Source organism: Hyalella azteca, unplaced genomic scaffold, assembly GCF_000764305.2.
Source record: "Hyalella azteca isolate HAZT.00-mixed unplaced genomic scaffold, Hazt_2.0.2 contig9799, whole genome shotgun sequence".
Classification (NCBI taxonomy): Eukaryota; Metazoa; Arthropoda; class Malacostraca; order Amphipoda; family Hyalellidae; genus Hyalella; species Hyalella azteca.
Genome location: NW_025939859.1, coordinates 111,508 through 133,369, shown reverse-complemented (window position 1 = coordinate 133,369; position 21,862 = coordinate 111,508). Strand labels below are relative to the sequence as shown.

General features: G+C 38.8%; 2 protein-coding genes and 1 long non-coding RNA gene across 3 annotated transcripts; 2 read left to right on the top strand and 1 right to left on the bottom strand.

The window, feature by feature from the left end:
- Window positions 1–930: 930 nt before the first annotated feature.
- On the top strand, window positions 931–4,054 carry LOC108682200 (mitochondrial import inner membrane translocase subunit TIM14). The gene is made up of 4 exons (XM_018171328.2): window positions 931–1,489; window positions 2,302–2,436; window positions 3,063–3,173; window positions 3,577–4,054. Exons 1-4 carry the CDS (start codon window positions 1,487–1,489, stop codon window positions 3,676–3,678), a joined length of 351 nt encoding a protein of 116 aa, XP_018026817.1. The 5' UTR covers window positions 931–1,486; the 3' UTR covers window positions 3,679–4,054.
- Window positions 4,029–10,651, bottom strand: LOC108682199 (geranylgeranyl transferase type-1 subunit beta). Its single transcript, XM_018171326.2, has 8 exons — window positions 10,501–10,651; window positions 10,124–10,245; window positions 8,522–9,008; window positions 8,212–8,344; window positions 7,896–8,034; window positions 6,406–6,507; window positions 6,053–6,141; window positions 4,029–5,685 (listed from the first exon to the last, which is right to left on the bottom strand). Exons 1-8 carry the CDS (start codon window positions 10,605–10,607, stop codon window positions 5,440–5,442), a joined length of 1,425 nt encoding a protein of 474 aa, XP_018026815.1. The 5' UTR covers window positions 10,608–10,651; the 3' UTR covers window positions 4,029–5,439.
- A 6,157-nt stretch (window positions 10,652–16,808) lies between these two features.
- LOC125178437 lies at window positions 16,809–17,663 on the top strand. The gene is made up of 3 exons (XR_007156893.1): window positions 16,809–16,887; window positions 17,215–17,368; window positions 17,634–17,663. It is a non-coding gene; the product is annotated as an uncharacterized LOC125178437 (long non-coding RNA).
- Window positions 17,664–21,862: the final 4,199 nt, after the last annotated feature.

Here is a 21,862-nt window from a genome sequence, read left to right as displayed (position 1 = left end):
TGAGATTCTAAAAATTCTACTTCAGAAAGTGAAGTATGTCTACCGTCAAAATGTCTCGATGGGTGGTATGTGCATGATTTATCCTAGTAAACAGTTTTATGTTCAAAGACCTTGTCGGCGGGAACTGCGCGAAGAAAGTTTCTACTACACCAAGAGTTCCAAGCAACCATCCGCTGCTGAGACTGCAGTGCTGCTCTTCACTGTGTTTATAGTCGGCGGTGGATCAGGTAATGCAAAATGTTGCTCACCGCTCCTCTCCAGTGTCTGGACGGAGCAGCGTAGGCTTCACCTTCATGGCGCTGTGGTAGACTTAGAATTGGTAGACGCGCTGAGGTGGAAACTCCAATTGCTTTGCACGCAGTGATCGTCAAAGCGAGATGCTCGTGACTTCTGATCAAAACTAATTTTTTTTTATTTTTTGCTAAAAATTTCGCTTCTAGTTTTGTTCCATATAATCACATGTATTACGACAAATTAGGCAGTATAGTTTTTGAAAAAAATTAACAGCAACTGCTGTTGTAATTTCATTGCTAATAGAAGTGTTTAGTAATATATTGACATAATATTGATGGAATAATTAGGCTGCTGGTGAGTGGTAACACATGATATTCAACTACAGTTTAAGGTATCTTCTATTGATATTATATTTTAATAACACAAAAGGAATACAACTGGTATTTGGCTGACGTGTTGAATGAGACTGTGTGTCTTGGTGTATTATTTAAATATCAAGGCTCCGGCAGTTGAACTCTAATCATTGTGTAGCTCTAGGAGGAAATATAGATCAAAGTTTTCTTTTTTCTATATTCATTTATTATAACCTTCTTCGCGGATCCCAGATGTATTCCGTTATCCTATGGTCAATCCTTCCATTAGGATTGTGACATACTCTACTGAGGACAACAGCTGTGCCACTGAGGACATCAGATGGCCCAACTGAAGGCATTCTGATTTTCTAAAATTTGTACATTTTTTCTCGGAAATTGGTGTTGCATTTTGTTCAAGTTTGGGTTGTTCATCTTTTCGGTTTTATTGTGTATATTATTATATTGGGTTGTGTTGTGGTTGTTCGGTTTATTAACAAAATAGTCTGCAATGACAGTCATTGGAGCCGGATATTATTTTATTAATGATTTTTAAGTATGGTTCAGAACTATTGATATAGTTGAGACGAGTTCATTGTAGAAGAATACAAGAAGCAAAGCTACTTAAATCATCTGACAATTAAGCAAATTGAATTGGGATAAATTGGGCCGGTTCAAATCTCTGGCTTGGACCCAGCACGCATGTTTTTGAGTTTTGAACAATGTAACTTCGAGCAATTGATGTGTGAATGAAACTTTATCCTAACGTTTAGTCCTATATTTTTTCAGGTGTATACTAAAGAGACTTAAGTTTCAGATTATTCTGAGAGTATATTTCAAAAGAATTATTCGGCAATCTGGACAGCGATTCCAGGAAGGCTGCTGTCGTGCACGGGCCAAGCATGGTGGGTAACCACAGCCTATAAGACCATTTGTTATATTGTTGAATATTGCTGCTACAGAACCATTTAATATATTATTAAATATTGCTGCTACAGAACCATTTAATATATTATTAAATATTGCTGACGCAGAACCATTTTCTCTTCAGTTAACTAGTGCTGCTACACAACTATTCATTTTATTGGTGAACACTTTCTGCCGCTTAACCATTTAATCTATTATTGAATAATGCAGCTGCAAAAGCACTCAATGTTTCTTTAAATGCTGCTGTGTTGTGCATTGCAACAGACAATTTATCCAAGACAAAGAATATATATAAGTTCCATTCGACTTGAGCCTGATCTTCATTTCACAAGGAACGCATCAGACGGAAAACCAATTTTATCTTAAAAAGTTTCAGTTAAATAGATCATCATATAATAATATTTGTTCATGTGCGATTTTTAATAGTTAATATAGCCGTTCTTGATAATTGATTCACGTCCATGTCCAATGTTAGTATTTTATTTTCAATCGTCTTGTCATGCCGGTCTTTAATTAAAATGGACAATAGTGCTGCTCTGTTATTCTATCATTCCTTCCTGCTATACTATTTTGGTTATCTTTTTATTTATTGTTAGTTATCAATACAATGTTATCTAATCATTGTGATCTAATATGAATACTTTTAATGATAGTATTGTATTATAATCAAGTGCGACATTATTTCCTGCATGCTATCAATGTCTTCACTACAGATACAACGGCTGCCTGTTTATTTAATCGCTATATTCCTGAAGTAATTGAGTGTTTAATATTGATTGAATATGTTAAGGCCGGTACCCTGATAGTCGCCGGGCTGGGCATGGCGGCTGTGGGCTTCGGCGCTCGATTCATGCTCAGGACGATACCTAACCTCGGCCAGAAGATGGCCAACGCTGCCACTAGCATGCCCAGGCTGGATGGCGAGGTAGGCTTATGTTGTGTCACGCTAGCATGCAATGCCACATGAAAAAAATGATAAGATGCCACTAACCAATGTCGGTTAGGAATGCTGTATAGTGAGAATGTGAAATTAGGAAAGACCTGCTAAATCTGATTTTTTAAGCGCATTTTTTCATTTATGGAAAAAGGCGCTATTGTGCTCGTCATTTACGTACGTCCGTGACTTCACGTCACGGACGGACGAGAAAATGCGCTTTCTGTCACTCAGGAGGTTTTGGAGGTTTTTTGTCGCACGTGTATCAGCTGTACTAGTGTTAAAGCTATTCTGCTCTTGAAACTCAAAATGCAAATTTGGAACTGACTGTATTCTCAAAACGCATGTATAACCACTATCTTTTTTGCGCCATATTATCTGATACGTACAAGATAATATTTCATTCAGAAAATATGGATTAGTTTTAGATATTATGTAATTATTACACCTAGTTTGGCCTCTCAACTTAGAAGCAAATTTATTGTACCAAATCAAAACAAATAGCTAACTTATTCTTCCTATTATGGAATAAGTCAGGTATCATTTTACTTGTCGTAGAGTATAATAGTGATGTGAGTCAGTAAGAAGTGTCGAGTTATGATCATGACTGTGCACAGATGTTCGCCAGCAGCAAATACTACAAGGGAGGCTTTGAGCCTAAAATGACTAAACGAGAAGCATCTCTCATCCTGGGAGTGAGCCCTACTGCGCCTCCGGCTAAAGTCAAGGTGAGTAAAGTGCAGTCCGTTTGCATTGACGTGTAAGGGGATTGGAACCCATTAAATAGGAAATCCTATTGATTTGTACGTCTTCCAATCAATATATCATGTTTGTCTATCAAGTCTTATAATATCAATGTCTTAGAGGGTCCTTTATTTAAGAATGTCTCATGCCTTCAATAATTCGTCCTTAAAATACTAGTTTCTGGTCAGTTCATTTGGGGGCTTATAAGGATTTAGTGCTATTGATGAATATTTTTTTTGCTATTCCTCGCTCCGAACGCTGCAGTATTATACTTACGAATTGTAGAACGACCGTGAGATTGATGAATATTTTTTGTTATTCCTCGCTCCGAACGCTGCAGTATTATGCTTACGAATTGTAGAACGACCATGAGATTGATTCTTGCAGGTTGCTTACAAACGCCTGATGTTGACCAACCACCCTGACCGAGGAGGCTCTCCGTACCTCAGCAGCAAGATCAGTGAAGCCAAGGACATGCTTGACAAATGATGCAAAAAGCTTATGAAGAAGCTCTTGTTGCATCGCCGGGACGTTACGAAACAGGCGTGTCTGATCACTGGCCTCAGCCACTGGGCTCGACTCTCGCAAGGCTTAAGGTCGTTAATAGAAAAACTTTATTGGGTAAGCTTGTTATGTAAATAACCTTTGAAAGATGTTGTGCACCAATCTGGCATTTTTGAATAGAAAAAAAACGGGCTTTTGACAAGTTGTGTGGCCAATACTGAGCGGATTGCACGGTTGCTTTGACCTATCCATAACGTAGTGCACAGAATAATGAACACGCGACATCTGTGAAATGTGATGTATAAGCACTTAGCACGGATATAGAATACTCGTGGAACCCCAATAAATCTATATTTGATGATTTTTATATAATTTTGCCCTTTTCGTGATATTTTCGAACGACTATTTTTCGTTTAATGTAAACACTGATCAGGAACAGTTAAAGCTTCTTCAGCGAGTTTGCGTCATTTAAATACAAATGGAGTTAATTGTAGCAAGTGTTTAACTTGTAATAAAAGCATGAAATTGAATGTAGGGAACCTCACGTTGTGCAATACATCAGCTCACTGTATTGACGTTAGCTATTTAGTTCTACCAATTTGAGTTGTGCTTGAAAAAGTAACTTTCCTGCTCCCGACGTCACAGAGGCCGATATGAAGCGCTTGATCCCACACGAGCTTAGTGAGTAAGCAAAGACCATATCACGAGGCATGAGTGACTTCATTACGATGACTTGCCATGGCCTCTTAACTAAGTGACTTGCCATGACCTCTTAATCTCTCTGGTGTGGATTCCAACTACTCGTAAAATAATGGCCATGTTTATAAACTGTACAGTACCTCCCACGAATTCTTAACTTACAAACACCACTGATAGTACACTGAAGTCACCACTATTGCACTAATATCTAAATAAAAGGAATATTTGTATCACAATGAAGCGCATAGGGAGGAGCATGTCGATTCTGCACTCGCGGTAAATTTACTCTGCAAAATCTTAATAACGAAGTAGATGTCGGTTAGATTCGATGCTCCATGGTTACTGACGACAGTTGCGCTCACAAAATTCAATTAACATATTGATTGTTCACTACTTAAAAACAACGAGCACAACAATATCGTCTGCATGTGTAGGTGAACAAGAGATAATTGGCCGATTGAATAATCATAACAATGCGTCTTGCAATGCTATAAAATAGTGCTATTTGTTGGGTTTGAATCATGCACCAGCTGCACAAAACAAGCAGTTGATGCTAAAAAAGAAATCGTCCAAACGATCTACTAGCACTCAAACCTCATGAGTTCAGTTGACGGCACAACTTAGCGGTCCATTGGCTTTCCCAATGATGCTTACTTTTGGTAGGCGTGCATGCGACCATTGCTTTTCGTGAAATGGGTTAATTATGTCAAAAATATACGTTGAAAGCATTTCAATTGTAAAAGGCACAGTTAAGTCTTTCATATAAACATCTATTTAGAATATATAAAAATCTGCAGAACGTGAAGAATTCTTAAACAGTGGCTCAAAATCTGTATCATTGGGAGACGTAGTTCCGCTTCCAATAACCAATTTTAATTATTTCATAAAACAAGGCAAGGACACTTTTTGATAACTGTACTTACATACTTACTGTACCTTGTATTGTGACAAATTTTTCAGTGCTCTACACCGATGAAACTCATTACTTCTATAACTTCACTACTTCTATACGGTAACTGGTAATGACCAGCCAGCGGTCATTACCAGTTACCGCTTGTCCATGTTTAATGTTTGCCAATGCAAGTACGCTCTCTTGGTAATATTCAATGCCGGGTGCACCTCCCTCAAGTCCTGCAGGCCCAAGACAGCAAGTCCGCTGATGCCCAAGTACGTGTGCAGGCCGTCCACTTGCCCGTTGCTGTACTTGGCCAGTCCACCCGTCACGGGGTCTTGAGTGCTCAACACAAACTGCTGCAGCGCTCTTTTCTCCAGCAAGTCCTCACAGCCAAGCATCTGGAAAATGAGAATAGTATTATTACATGCAAAAAAACTCTCCTCATGATAAATTCAAACTTTAGTATTTTTTTGGCATGATACCCTGCAGAGATCTGTGATAGCATAGCGCGGTACGCAACATGCTCGACAGAGCATTGGCTCAACGTGATTTAATATCGTGCGCTATTCAACCACTCAAAGTAGAGATGAATACAAGTCGAAATACCACCAGTGAATGATCCAAATCATTTAAACCAGTCTAGTTTCTTGTCCTAGTTTTTCATATAACGCCAGGAAGAATTCTCTCAATAATTATTCAAAAAATAATGGCGTGTTTTGACATCATGACAGGTTCGTAAAACTTTAACTGAGGTCGGCTATTCACTTTAAGCGCGGCACCGATCCAGAAGGTGTAGCACGTGTCTGCTGGTTTGTTCGGGCGGCCCTGCAAGCCTCCAGCAAGCTCATTAACATCTGCAATACAGTTAAGTCCTTAATCAATTTCAATCCAAAATCACGTTTCATTTTAATCACAATTCGATGAGGCCTAAAATTTTACACCAAAGAGTTTTGAAAACTTAATGATAGTTTAAAAGCAGGTTTTAATTTTGTGCACGTAGTCACAAACTATTAGATTGTTAGCTCGTTACTCTACATCTACAACTATAGAATTAAAGTTATTATATTGGTGTTGAAAATAAGGACAGTTGCAAATTTAACATCAATTAGCGATCTCACCGCCTGTGTAAACCCGTCCTGACTCATCCTCCTGCCTCATCACAAGCCACCGCACCAGAGCCCGAATTTCTCTCTCACTGAAGGCACTCGAAGTTGTCGTCACTGTTGGCGTTCAGAACACAGCATGGAGTCTTAATTTTAAGCAGCAACCTAATTTGTCGACAATTAAACAACTTTTTTGTTCAACAATCAAATGCACGAGACTTCCAAAACTTCTGGGTCTTAGCTTCAAAGTTCAGTGACTACGAGGAGCTTATATCAGGTTTTTTTCAAGGCTAAACTCTGATTTTAAATAAGTTAACAGAACTTCTGGAATAAATAATTTAACAGAAGCTAAAATCAATCTGAGAAAACAATATTCCAGCTGGTGAGAACTCGACTTATTCGATATAATCTATTGTAAACAATGTCTTTGGCAAATTTGAACAATAAAATTAGATAAAACGTAAGTGGTGAATAGTACAGCACCGATGAGGAACACGGCACCCACCCCATAATACGACCAGCCCTATTAGAGAGCAGGAATTACGAATTATATTTCGAGTTATATCTAGAATTATAAAGAGTAATTAACTGCGTGTGAGACAATAATTAAGGCTAAGTTTTAGGAGCAAAGTAAATAAGCAGTTAGGATTGCGCTCGGTGGTCAGTTCAAGGCTGGAGCTGAGAGCCTGCGGGCGGCATATGTCAAGCAGCGAGAACGGTGCCAGTGGTAAAAGTAGTGTAGACAACGGGCTGTGCGTGAGTATAACGGACGAGAAGAGCTCATTGTATGTTTTATGTACGAGCGACGTAGCTTGAGTGAAAATTGAATACTGTCCAAAATTTTTATCCGATTGAGCCACAAAATAGCAAAGGCTGCCAAGGAAACCTTCAAGCCCGACAGTCCTTTTGACGCCAGAGCGCTGCAAAATCAAACGACCACGCTCAGGTCTCAACGACTCCTCGGGTCTCAGCATGAACTCTAGCGAAAATTACAAGTCTAGCTACGCACGGGCGCGTCATCGAAAAGGTGGAGTTTCTTCACGGGAAGTCCACGCGACCCGGAGGATTCACAGGAAGCCAAATAACAGGCCATTTTTTCTCGCGAGAAACGACACGAAAATTCAATACCGGTGCCAGAAAGAAAGTAGCGGCCATGATTGGGAGCATTGAACGGGTCTAGTCCTGGTAACGCACTCCTAATTTCCTGTACTTGTCTGTCTGTACTTTACTTCAAATAATTATTGTTATAATTTACTCATGTGTCTATAACCTCTACTGCTAACCTTGAATATACAGACCTTGAAAGCTGCCTCAGTAACTCACTCGAGCTTATTACTAACCTGACGAAATAGCACCTAAACAACCGATAAAATAACTTCAGGAAATAATAAAGTAGAAATGGCTGTTTTCATATTATTGAGCCTTGCTGGAACTGTCATCGAGATGAAAATCCACAGGGAGTATGGCACCAAAGAGTTACAAGGCAGCCACCCCACAATACTGACCTGTCCTGCTGGGGGCGTCATCGAGATAAAGATCAAGAGGCTGTATGGCACCAAAGAGGTACAAGGCAGCCACCCCACAATACGTGCTACCACCGTGGCTCTCCTGCAAGGCTCCTTGTCCCAGGGATCCGGCATAACCCTGCTCGAAATAGAAAAAAGTATAAGCTTATGCAATCAATTTTGAAAGTAAAAAATGCAAATTTGGAAATGCAGCAGATGAATGTTGTATTTTTTTCTGCATAAAAAATGCTTGACACAGCAAAAACGTCACTAAGCATTACATTTAGCAAATTTTATCAGCAAAAAATGCACTCACCAAACAGTCAGCAACATAACGTAATGCTGCAGGTACATCGATGGCAGTCATGTCACCCAGTAAATAGCAGACAACAGCAGCGCAGTAAACAAACCGAAGGTCGTTTTCACTGCCACCAGAATTAGACAGAAAGCTGCAGGAATAAAACCATACTTACTGCCAACATCAGGAAGACAACAAAATTGAAACATACAGTGGTAATATTCTCATGTTGCATCAACTTCTGAATCATAAGGCAGCTCGGACATTAGAGGAAGGTGGTATCAGAACGGCATATCAGGCATCAATTGTATTTTTCAAATTTACAGACCTGCCATTGGAACACTGGAGAGAAGAAACATGGCGCAAAACAGCAGGCTTGTCAACTCTACTTAAATCATCACCCAGCAGCACAAGAGAGGCTAAAGCTGTGTAAGTCATTGTTATGTGAGCCGAGTCTAAATCTCGATCTATGTGTTTTGAAAAACTAGTTTGTTCACTACTATTCATGGAAGATGACTGAGACTTAATGGGGATTTTTTCATAGTTTTGATGCAGCTGCATAGGTGGAGGATTATCAAGACGAGCTGGTGCAAATTGCCGGAGAATTTTTGCAGGAATTTGCCCTTCATTGATTCTAATTTCTAAAGAGTTGTCTTTGCCATTTGCACTGTTGTGACTATTGCATTCTTTGCGAGAGACAGCTTGATTATGAGAGATAGCATGAACATCTTGAGATAAGAGTTCATTTTTTGTGTTAGAGCAGAAGATGTTGCTGATGCAGTGGCCTCCTCGAAAGCCACCATACTTGTAACCATCTGGAAAAGTAATTACAAAAATTGTATAAGAATGAAGATATAAGTATGATAAGGGTCATCAGCTCAATAGGCTCAGTCAAGGCAAGTTGGTTTAATCAAAGTTATGATGTAAACATTTTCAAGAGGAAAAACTACTTACAGATTATCAAGTTAGACAAGAAGCATTAGCTCAGGCATTCATTGCCGTCAAGATAATCTACTCATTTTAATTGATGAATTTTGGAAGCAATATATAGTACTGAGCAATTTTTGTTCAAATATGAGCTTGGTTTGACAAAATTTTGAAGATAGTCAGAGTGCTTAGTGCATTATGGTACATTTGGTGGAAGCATTTCATTGGTTTTAATCACTAGTATTAAGAACAAAATGCAGAATGTAAAAATCAATAACAGATCAACTTCAATTCACTGATTAGGTAAAACATTGTTGACTCAGATGCTGTTTGAAAGAAATTTCTCACCACTTAAAAAATTTGAATAACAATAAGTTCTCCTCTTCAATCTTGGTGCTGTGCTTGAAAAATTTAGTGAAATATATAGGTATATACATTTTGGCAGCAATTTAATTTGTTCTTAATGGATACCTAAATTGCAAGAGAACTTAGTTGAGAAGCAATTTTTCCAGTGATCAAGCACCAGAGCAAGGTGTTTCAAGAGACAGTTCATGCAAGATATCAGCAATTATTGCCAGTAAACTGGCATTAACCACAATGTCCAATTTTGCTTTCCCTTTAGGCTGCATTTAGATTAGATGTCAAAGTTTGTATCTCAAATACAGTAGCCATGTAAAGTCAAAAAGTCAAGAAACCAATTAGTTATTGGGTTCATCACTGTCAAGACATTTTAAAATAGCATTCAGGGTTTACACACATTTGTTGCAGTACCTACTACAGTAAATTCCACTCAATGAATTGAGGCTAGACAAAGACCCTATGCAGAAAAATGCAACTTATTTGCAGCATGAAAGAAAATTTGAGATTCACATCACTGCCAACATTCATGACAAACTAATCTTGAGGATATTCTTCATTTTGGAGTTAACTACGTATCTTTGAGAGCAACTTAAATTGATGTAGGTACCTGCCATGCTTCACAAAAATTGGACTGCTGACTTACCATTAGTTGTGAGTTGGAGAGTGTAGATCCATTCAATTATTTCTTTTATTTCCGTCTGAGGAATATCATCCAGAGCATCTAGCACATCAAGTCCAGAAAGAGCAAAGTATAGCACAGTCATTCTGTAAATAATGCTGTAGTTAGTATTTTAAAACAAAGCATAACTTGCATGCATAGAAAATGTTGATGGCAACAGTAGCATTATATTTTTTAACATAGCACATTAAGCTGTTCATTGAACCTGCTAACAAATATTCTGTGAGAATTATCAATTTACATCCAATATTAATGCATATAAATTTATTTTATAGGTGGTAAACATTTGAAATCAGTTGAAATACAAATAAAATTCTTACCAATTGAATGAATTTTCATACCTGCTAGTGTCGTAAGTCACAGTACTGGATGGAAGGATGGATAAACATCGACGTAAGAAAGCAACATGGCGCTTCTTTAAAAACTTATAACTATTGTCAGAATCCATAATTGAAGTAGTAATTTTTACTGGCTTATTTACAAATCTGTAGAAAGGTGAAAAATTATCCAATAATAGCCATTCATTGCACTATTATGAAAGACCAACTTTTTGGTCAAAAACGTGCAGCATTAAAACAAAACCTTACAAAAAATTATTTGTTAGCCAGCAAAGATAACATCCTAAATGAACTCTATAAACTAAAACTATGCTCTCAGGCCATACTATAAATCCCTTTCCTCAAACAGGATGAATTTGATAGCCTTCCAACTATTAATTTTCATGACTAATTTTCAAATCAATCAATCCACATTTTCTTCCATTATTGCAGAATTGCTGAAGTTTGATAAATTTTGTAGATCAAAAAAGGTGCTCAGTTTTGGTCACCCTTTTTGGAGTAGTGACAGGAGACAGGACTTCTGACTGCTGAAGTTAGGAATTTATATAATTTAATTTCTGATAAAAGACAAATTGTCACCTAAAATTCTTATATTAAATGTAAAGCTAACTTCAAACAAACATTTCAAAGTTCAATTATTTTTTAGATTTCATATTTGGAATGACAGTTATAACTTTACAAGTTTCAATTTTCAAAGCAGCAAGTGGGAGCAAGTCTCCATTTTTTGGAGTTGGTAAGTTAGTTTAGTTTTTAGTTTAGTGTCCAAATGTTTACTAGCGCTTCAGCTATTAAGCTATCTCGCACTGAAAGTCAAGATGAACATCACCATAAAGGTGGAAGGTCTCAATTATTCATCACCCACAAGGGGCGGAAGGTCTCAATTATTCATCACCCACAAGGGGCGGAAGGTCTCAGATGTCCAGCCCGCTGAAGCTGGCTCGAAGGAAGCAGCGTTAGCATCTCAAAAGAGACGAAGTGACAAGGAGGGACAGGTGAAAAGCAACAGAAACGAAGACACTCGAACAAGAGGTCGCTTACACGGGACGTCGGCCGCCCGCACGAGAGAGACAGAGAAGGGAAATGTAAGGAATCCTACCTACATAATAACTTAACCCCACAACTGAGACCTGCAGTCAGACACCGCGAGCTCAGCGGTGGGGCGCTCAGGAACAATCCCCCTAGGAGCGCGAAATCCCATAGGACTTCTGACGAGCACAGACACCCGTCAGAAGTCCCCCCTGAGGGGTGGAGTTGGTAAGGCAATACCGTACAATATAACATTCACATATACAACACAATGTATGCAAATTGCAATCCACAAATTATATTAAAAAATAAAGAATTGAATAGTAAAATATCTTGCTTCCATAGGTTGCAAAAGGTCGATGACTTACAAAATGACAAAGACTTACTTTTGTAGGTTACACAGACTGAGAGTGTGATAGCTACAAGTACCAGTAAGTCCAGTATGACTTTAATTCAAGGACATTTCACTATGTTCATATTTCAAGCTTAAGGCCACTGGTGCAGTGGTGCTAAAGATGTTAGCACTTAGCACTCCATATCTCAAGATGATCATATTAGAACTATGACATATCAAAATTAAAACTATTCACAAATATCACAATATCCAGGAAATGGAGAACAGGCCTCCATGTTCATTCAGGCCTGACTGCAACTAAAGAGTTGGAGGCAGGCAGCAGGGGTGGAATACATCTACTTTTAACGGAAATTTCGCGGCCCGAGATCTCCCATTTTTAGGTAAGTTTGAAATCTCGCGGCTCGGAAGTCAGGTAAAGTATATTGATTTAGAAATGTCACAGCTCCGAAATGGGTCACGTGACTTGTGATGGAAGGGCAAGGCTAGGCAGTAGCGGTAACGTCACAAGCGACACGTATTGCGTGTGAAGTCACATGCCTGATGCCATACCTCATAGAGAAATTATTTTAGAAACGTTTTGTGGGCCATTCTAGACTTAAAATGTGCCTAAATTCTTATTAAATTTAATAAAATTGTATAATAGATACTAGATACATGAATATCAATGAATAAACTTGTAGCAAAGTAATGATTATGTATTAATTTTTTCTTATGGCTGTAACTCCTAAAAAACTTTTCACACATAGACTTTCACTTTGTTACCTACATAACTTGCAATGGAGAATTCACGTGACATTAGTTTTCATATTTTACTTGAAAATTCTCATTTCAGGTGATGAACTTGACTTGAAACAAACCATAAACTTATGGGGTTGGGGATACAACTTTTATGATAAATTAGTAGCATTAACACATGTCTACCGTAGCTCTTAACAATTTACATTAGATATCAATGTCAACAGATTTTTGTAAACCATAGGGTAAACGCGGTATATTCTGACACATTAAGGACGCATCAAGAAATGAAAAACTATAAAAAAAATAACCATAATATTCTTCCTATAAAAACAGTTATTCACTATTTGGTAGAGCCATGTCAACTGTCAAATTTGACACATTTTTCGATGATCTCACCACGGTCCACGTGGCATGCATTGTCTCTCTTCCCACTAGATGGCCAAGACCTACCGTCAATGCCACTAAAGTCGCCACCTCACTAAAGTTGCCATGCTGCAGGGAAAAGGAAATATTTATTAAAATCGACCCAATACGAAATCGACCCAATAGAAAAATACTAGAACATTTATTAATATTGCCTAAAGATAGTAGAATGCATTTTCGACAATTAATTTGTTATTAGTTTTGAGATTTCAAATCAACATGACGAAAATTCGTTGAGCAAAACGAATTTTTTCATTTTGCTTGATGAACTGCGTTTGGGCGATACTTTATTTCCGCGAAAATGTTTTCCCTTCGAAGTTTGGGTCATACCGAGGTGAAACGCAGTAAACAGAGGTTCGTTTTGCTTGTACTCCCTGATTTTAATGATATGGAAATTTATTTATAATCTATCCCAAACATAACTGGCAACTTATGTGTTTATAATTTTGGGAGAAATGGCGAAGTTTGTGATGGTTATTTGCTTTAAGAGCCAGGATTTGAAGATAAATGTTTATTACTTTTTAATACCTACAACGCAATAATTGTATCTAAGTTAGGTCTTAAATACTGTAAGAAGCATTCATTGCCCATATTTATTCTCAGATTAATAGCAATTAGACTTTTAAAAGCTTATAGAACTACTTCAAAAGTTGAGCACGATACTCTTGCAACGATTGGAGTTGCGCGAACAAAGGGTCAAGCATTAAGCATAGAGCTGCTGCTCTGAGCACATTTTGAATAGGCAAGACCGGAGTTGTCTTTCTACTAAATAAGCTTAATAAGGCTAACTACTCAGAGAAATCTCTTATAATAATACTTGATGTGTATTTCAGGAGGATAAACGTATTCAAAAAGATTCCGTAAAGAAAATTCCGAAAAAAATAGATTCCGAAAAAGCACATTCCGTATGAAATTATATTATGTGTTATGTAACTACAATATTTGCATTTGTTCAAGTACGCATGTTTATATAATTATTTTGTATCATTAAAGATGACATTGAGGAAAGGAGCAAAGTTAAGATTATGGAGGCAGGAGGACATGGAGAGGGCTCTTGCCGCCTGCAGAGTTGAGAATCTTCCTGCGTCAGCCGCGGCCCGTACGTTCAATGTGCCACGCAAGACACTCGCAGATCGCCTCTCGATGAGAGTCAAGGAAGACTGTGCACCAGGCAAACCGACCGCGCTGTCGGCAGAGCATGAGCTGGCGCTCTGCAATTACATTGAATATATGGCCAATAGAGGTTTTCCTTTGACAGTGGCTCAAATTTTAATGTATGCCTGGTGCATTGATCCAGGCATACCCACATTGCCATCCAGGCAATGTGGGTTGGCTGCGAAACGCAAGGTTGTCCTCATTGGACTTGTCCGCGATGTCTTCATAATAACTTTGATTATACAGCCGATTTTTATTGCCCAAACTGCGAACAAATTTAATTTTTTAGTTTACTAAATCGGCATTCGTATATTACGTAATTTTTGCGCGATATTTAGTTTAGTGTAAAAAATGACTATATATTTCCGAATTTTATTTGTTTCCTATTGTATACCACTTCATGCTCAAAGAAAACGTCTGAGAATTTAACAGTTTCATAAACATGTAAAATCCAAGTGTTAGTATCTAAAGACTATGTTTTAGTTTATTTCTATATCTTTATCTAAATTTCGTTCGTTGGTTTTACATTGACCAATTGTTTTCTTGTTTTGCATAGTCCTATTCTTACTTTGATATTTCTTCTTCTTTTTTCATGCCCGTAGTAAAATCAAATATGTATAAATATATGGAAATAAATATTACAATGCTTTCACCTCGACATATTTCAGTATCAATGGCGGGGGCTACCTATATCGGTATTTGTGACGGTCAATATAGTAATAGGTATATAGCAGTTTCAGTGTTCACTGCATGGGCTATTAGACCTGTCACAGATTCGTAACATCACAGAATTTTCACAGCATTTTAATGTCTTGAACACGCAACTCACTGCCCTAATTTTGATATACGCTTAACCGCCCTGCTCCTCTGCCGCTCGTCGCCGATTTGACCAGAACTGTAGCAGGTAGCCAAGATCGAACCCTCATCTTACTGCTTCTGTAACTACTACGGTAGGTCACCTTGCCCTTGGATTTTGAAGAATTTGCATTGAGAAGGGGAAACAATGGTGAATATAAATAAAACCGATCTGAAAGTAAATCATTCATATTACTATATCATCAATTTGTGCAATCTATATTCACACTAATATTGATCCTCTATGAACCCCTTTTGAGAGGCCATTTGTTCGAGACTCATTACCCACTCTTACACAAAGCCGTTTACACCAGTCCTAAATTTCACGTGAGGAAAGAAGACCTCCACAAATGCGACCCGATCATTTATGATGCGGCGTTTAGGGACATTGCTGGGAAAATAGGACCTCAGACGACCCAAGACCTCTGCAAAATAGGAACGATGCTGTTCTGATGAAGTCGACGGCATACAGTAATGTCATTCTCTTTATAATAATATATAATAATAATAGCGGTTTCAGCGTTTAATGGGCCGTAGGCCTGTCGCCGATTCTTTACATCGCAGAACATTCACAGCATTTTGCGGTCTCGAACTAGCCACTCACTGCTTCAATTTTGCTTTGCTTAACTGTCCGGCCTCCTTGCCGATTCTGACCAGAAACTGTCGCACAGACCTGGGATCGAACCCGCGCTTCTCTGCGTCAATCATGGTACTCTGAACTCCACTGGGCCACCCCGTCGCAAACTTATCACAAGTTTGCGAAGTAATTTCACGACTGTTATTTATTTCTTACAATATTTACAGTGTCTGACGGAGGACTCAACGTACACCAGCATTTCAGCGGTAGAGTTCTTTTATGTGTGGTGCAGTGCGCTGTTTTGGCCGTTGAGTTAGAAATAGGGTCGGGAATTATATTTTTGGGTTCAAGGAAATTCTTCACGCTGCATACAAGGAAATTCGTGAATTCTGTTCAGATTACTGACTAGTGTGCCACACTACTATGTGACAGACGAATTTTTTATACGGAACCGCCTATCCCTGAAGTGCGTTTCTTCGATGAATTGGAATCGAGGCGGATAAATGCGCGAATGAACAGCCCTCCCAACATCGATATTCGATGCAGTGAAATGAGTTTCTTTTTACGAATTTAAGATTAGTTCGAATCCTCTTACTTATTATAGCCAGGAAAAATTTTTATTCATTGAGGTTACATTTATTTTCGTACAAGAACAATATTTAAATCATTTATTTATTAATTTTTTAAACAAAGGCTGAAGTTCAAGGGTTGGTTTCCCCTAAATTTGAGGCTTTCTCTACTGTACCTCACGCAGGCGCTATTCACAAAAAGACTGCAATAACCTCGCCAGGCTATGGCGACTTTAGTGTACCCTTCCTCAGTATCGCTGGCGACTTTGAAGCAGGTACTATATACCTCGCCACTCCCGACGGGGCTCGAAAACTTCCATTTTATTATATGATCGAGCAATAAAAAAACCTCGTGAATTTTTTTCTCGAAAGTCTAAACATTAGTCAACTCTGTACAAGTGTTAGGGTAAACATGGTATATTCCGACACTTTAACCCTTAAATGCAACGTGTATCAAAAATGATACAAACCGAATTTTCGCCTATAAATGCTAAGGTAATCAGGCTACTTGCCTGCGGCACATCTAGTATCAAGTACGATACATACGTAATCGAACGAGAACGAAACGAGATACATCGGTGTTGTGTTCTGCGGTAAACATGAACGCCAGTGAGCGACAAGGCGTGGTCGGTGGAAGTGTGCGGAAGCCCCATATTTCTTGGTTCATTCTGGCTTCTACGTTTCTCTCAGAGGTAAGAAAAAAATAAACCCTATTTCTTTATGTTGTCATGATTATTGGGAAGCCTTCAATAAGTCTTTTCAAGAATTTGTTTTCGTTCAATAAGAGAAAATGTCGTTGTATCATTTCTGATACAAGGCGCGTATGGGCAACTTTTCTGCATCATATGTATGTGTATCATTAATGATACAACACGGTAGTTTTCTGCCATTTTATGTTTTTTCATGCACTCAAATAGTATGTTTAGTTATTATATATCTAGAAAAATTTATTCCTCATCAGATTAGCAGTTATGCATCTTCCAAATGCGTAATGTATGTAATAAATGTTGTTTCACCAGGTGATGCCGCATTATTTGTTTGAGAAGGAAATTCTGGAGGCTCTCTTCTTCGATGTAAGTGACGATGACGAAACTTCTAGTGATGCTGACAACATCAATAACCCATTAGCCGCTTATATCTGTGATATGGACTCTCTTGAATCATATTCCGGAGGTGAGAAAGTCATTTCTTTTGCGTTCGGCAAAAAGCCAAAAATAAGGGTAAGTCTGCAAGCATAACGTCAGTTACTTACTTACGCAATCCGTATATATTCATTTGATACAACCAAGTCATAGATTTTTATTCTATTTTACAGTAACGGCAACATAGTATATTTATATATTTGTGCATTATCAAATAGTAAAGTTAATCCTCATTGAATAATACCTGTTTACAAATAGATGATGAGTTTTCTCCTAAAGTTATATTGTATTTTCAGACGGTGATGACTCTGCTAACACATATTCTGTGGAAGCCAGCTACAGCAGAAGTGAAAAAGTAAAGGTGGTAAAAAGAAGATCCAGAGGCAAGAGGCACAACTCAACACCACAACACAACACAGCACCGCAACACAGCACAGAACAACACATTACAATTGTAACAACACAACATAGAACAACACCACAACACAACACCGCAACACAATGCAGCACAACACAGAACAACACAACACAGAACAATACAATACAACACAGAACAATGCAATAAAACACAGAACAATACAATACAACACAGAACAACACAATACAACACAGCACAGAACAAAAAAACACACAAGGCTCAATGCTTCACGCTAGACAAGAGACTGCAACCTGACCTTAGGCAGCACAAGATGTTATGTGATGGGCACCATGTGATAGGAAGGGCGCCTTTTGATAAGAAGAGCTTCATGTGATAGCAAGGGCGTCATGTGATAAGAAGGGCGCCATGCGCTATGAAGGGTGTCATGTGATAAGAAGGGCGCCATGCGCTATGAAGGGTGTCATGTGATAAGATGGGCGCCTCGTGATATGAAAGTCTCTATGCGATATGACGGTCGTCATGCAATGATGCGATAAGAATGGCGCCATGGGATCAAAAAGTCGCAATGTGATAAGAAGTGTGCTCTGTGATTATAAGGGCGCCATGTGATAAAAAGAGCGTCATGCGATTAGAAGGGTGCCATGTGATAAGAAGGGCGTCACGTGATAAGAACGGTGCCATGTGATAACACTGATAAGAAGGACTCCATGCGATAAGTTGTGCGCCATGTGATAAGAATGGTAATGTAGCTCATCTGCCCCCTAAAGAAGTGAGATTGGATGGTGTGGCACACTGGCCCAAGCATGCTGATGACCGACAAAGATACAAAATACCTGGTTGTTATTCACTTTCCTATGTTATGTACCAAAAGTGCGGTATTACCCTTTGTTTTAGAAAAAATATCGAATGTTCCACCAAATTACATAGTAACTAATATTTACCGCAAACGCGCCTTGTATCATATTAACCATAATATTCTTCCTATAAAAACAGTTATTCACTATTTGGTAGAGCCATGTCAACTGTCAAATTTGACACATTTTTCGATGATCTCACCACGTGGCATGCATTGTCTCTCTTTGGATCTCAATATTTTCCTGCTAGATGGCCAAGACCTAGTGTTTTTGCAGTATTTCGAAATTCGACACGCAAATGTATGACATCACCATTTCAACCATCAATGAACGCATGGAACTAAAACAAAGCTTAATATAAAGGAAAAACTAGAGAAGTGACGGAATTACCTACGATGTCGGAATATACCACGTTTACCCTACATTTAATTTTTAGCTGATTGGTGTTTCAAAATCCAATATATTCAATTGCGTTTTCCAAAAGTGGCGACTTATGTAGCATTGACGGTAGTGTTTTTGCAGTATTTCGACACGCAAATGTATGACGTCACCATTTCAACCATCAATGAACGCATGGAACCCATGGTCAGGAAGATGTGCCAGGTGCGCAGGAATTTATTTTGTCATTTTAACGACCTGCGCGGTGCGCCGTACTACGTTGGAAGAAAAATGCGCCGTGCGCCGTACTTTAGAAAGCTAAAATAGTTCTAATATTTTAGTAGACAATATACGTGAGTATATTGATTACGCGAGTGGAACTGACAATAATAAAATGTAAGACATGTCCGGGTTACTTCTGACTCTTCCGGTTGTCCGCCTTGTCGGATACGGAACGTACGGCATAGTGGCAAACCACAGATTTTTTAGAATCAGTTCATTTTTAATTTCCTCATTTACCCAAGATTTAAATCAATTTCTTATGTATGATACTGCTGGTATCCAGGATACTTTATTGGTCTACTTATAGGACTCACAAATGAACTTGAGGGAGAGTCTAAAAAACTCTCTGCTTTGCCACTATGAATACGGTAATCATAAACTGTGGCTGTTATACATACGAAATGTAAACAGACGGTGTTCAGTGTTGCCATATGACTTTGGAGAAAATTTCTTCTAAAATAAAGATGGCCGGGATTGCGTGAACACATGCACGAAGATAATCAATTTTCATTACAATTTACATTGCGCCAACTGTGCACAGCAATAGCTTAAAAAAAGTGAAAATGCGCGGGACAATTCACCGAAAACATACATCATGCTGAGTGTGGCATGGAACTAAAACAAAGCTTAATATAAAAGAAAAGCTGGAGAGGTGACGCGTGACGGAATTACCTACGATGTCGGAATATACCGCGTTTACCCTACATTTGATTGGACAAAGTGGAGCAATCAGTTCTGAAAGCAGTTCTGAGAGATGAAAATAGCCAAATTAAAATTCATTGAACAAATATATGATTGATAACTGCCACAGTGCCACTCAGTCTGCCTGTCTCTGCCACTGGTAACAGAGATAGGCTACCTAGGTACTCTGCAGTTTCTCAATATAAATGGCATATAAATTTATTAAGAAACATGAATATTTTATAATTTTTATGCATTTATTGACTTTAAACTTGACTGAGTCTTAACAGTTAAGACCACATTCTATTTTGAAAAATTCCTATTTGCTACAGCTGCTGTCAGAAAGTGTCAGTCAGTGCTGTGCTCCTGTGCAGCCTGTGCTCACTGCTCAGTGTGCTGCCTGAGCCTGCCTCTTATGTTTATTAATCTATTTAGTACTTTAGTAGGTGGTTTGCGCTGCAGCTTGGCTCTTGACCCCCTCTTGTGAGGGGTGGTGCAAGTGTGCGGTGCCGCGATGGCGCAATGACAAATAAAATTTCTGAGTGTAATTCGTAGACCGGACTTCGGAGTTTGGTCACTGTCCGTTTCTGACAGATCAGTCCGGAGCCGGGCTTTAGTCAGTACCGTTCGCCAGTCTATAAACATATCTATACTATACGTTTACGATGTCGTTAAAAAATAGCTCACTTGATGGCAAAATTGAGGAAATAGTAGTAAATATGCGTCCACATTGGCAACATAATTGGGTTTGGTTCACACTGTAAATGTGGAACCGACATGTGGAACAGCCTCCCTGATAGCATCGTTGAAGCTCCGAGTATGAACATCTTCAAAAACAGACTAGACGAAGCTATGCAGGAGCATATGTTCAGTCTTAAAATGCCTAGCAAATTACGGAGCAGGCAATAAGTCCAGCAGCTATCTCAATCAATCGTCAGTTATGGAAAGATCGGGTTCCAAAGGCCGGATCCCTTGTGAATCAAGTCACGAAAAGTTCAAGAATCGGCAACAGGCCATGGGCCTATGTCTTCAACGCCGACACTTCTATTCTATTCTAAATGGGCATTCGCCAGTCAGGGTACATTCCCTGATACTTATATAGAAATGCACTGAAGAATATTGAACAACACTGACTGGTACGTGCGCGTCAGTATAGTGTGAACCAAGCCTAGCTCTACGCCTCTACCAAGTTAGCTAACAGAGACTCTACTACTCATTTGTGTCCACGCCCCAATAGACAAAGTTTTCATATTTTTTTATAATTTTCTTCCAGCCAGAATATTCTCGCAGAAACTACCTACCAATTCATCAGATGCCAACAGCATGATGAAACCAAGCACACTGGGGCAAGGTGACCCAGTGGTTACAGTAAAGAAACGAGTATCAGGATTGGAGCAGAGATGCGGGTTTGATTCCAACTCTGTATGCTAGTGTCTGGTGGGAATCGGCAAGGAGGTTGGGCGACTAAGCAGAGCAAACTTAGAACAGTGAGTTGAATTTTCGATACCGCAGCAAGCTGTGAATGTTCTGCGATGTTGAGAGTCAGCGACGGGCTTAAAACCTAAAAAAAAACTCCGAGATCGCTATCATTATTATTATTAAAATGAGTTAGAGTGCGGCTTGATGAGGCACTGCGAAGGCAATAGACGACGATGAGTAGAACTAAACTAAAGCATGTATGAATTGGCAACCAATCATTAGGGCATTAGGCTCCTCATGCATAACTACTAAGAGTATATCATAATTACTTTCAAGTCATTTCATCATTTTGAGTCACATTTGACTATTCGCAGCAGGACTGCGGTTCTTTTTTCCTGCAGTGGTCCGGAAAACGCTAGATGATGTTGCAAACATAAATTTCGACAGAGTAATATAGCCATTTCATTCCTCAAATATCGAACATATAACAAGACTATTTCAGTTTAATTTCAACAAGGCGAAGAAGAAAAGG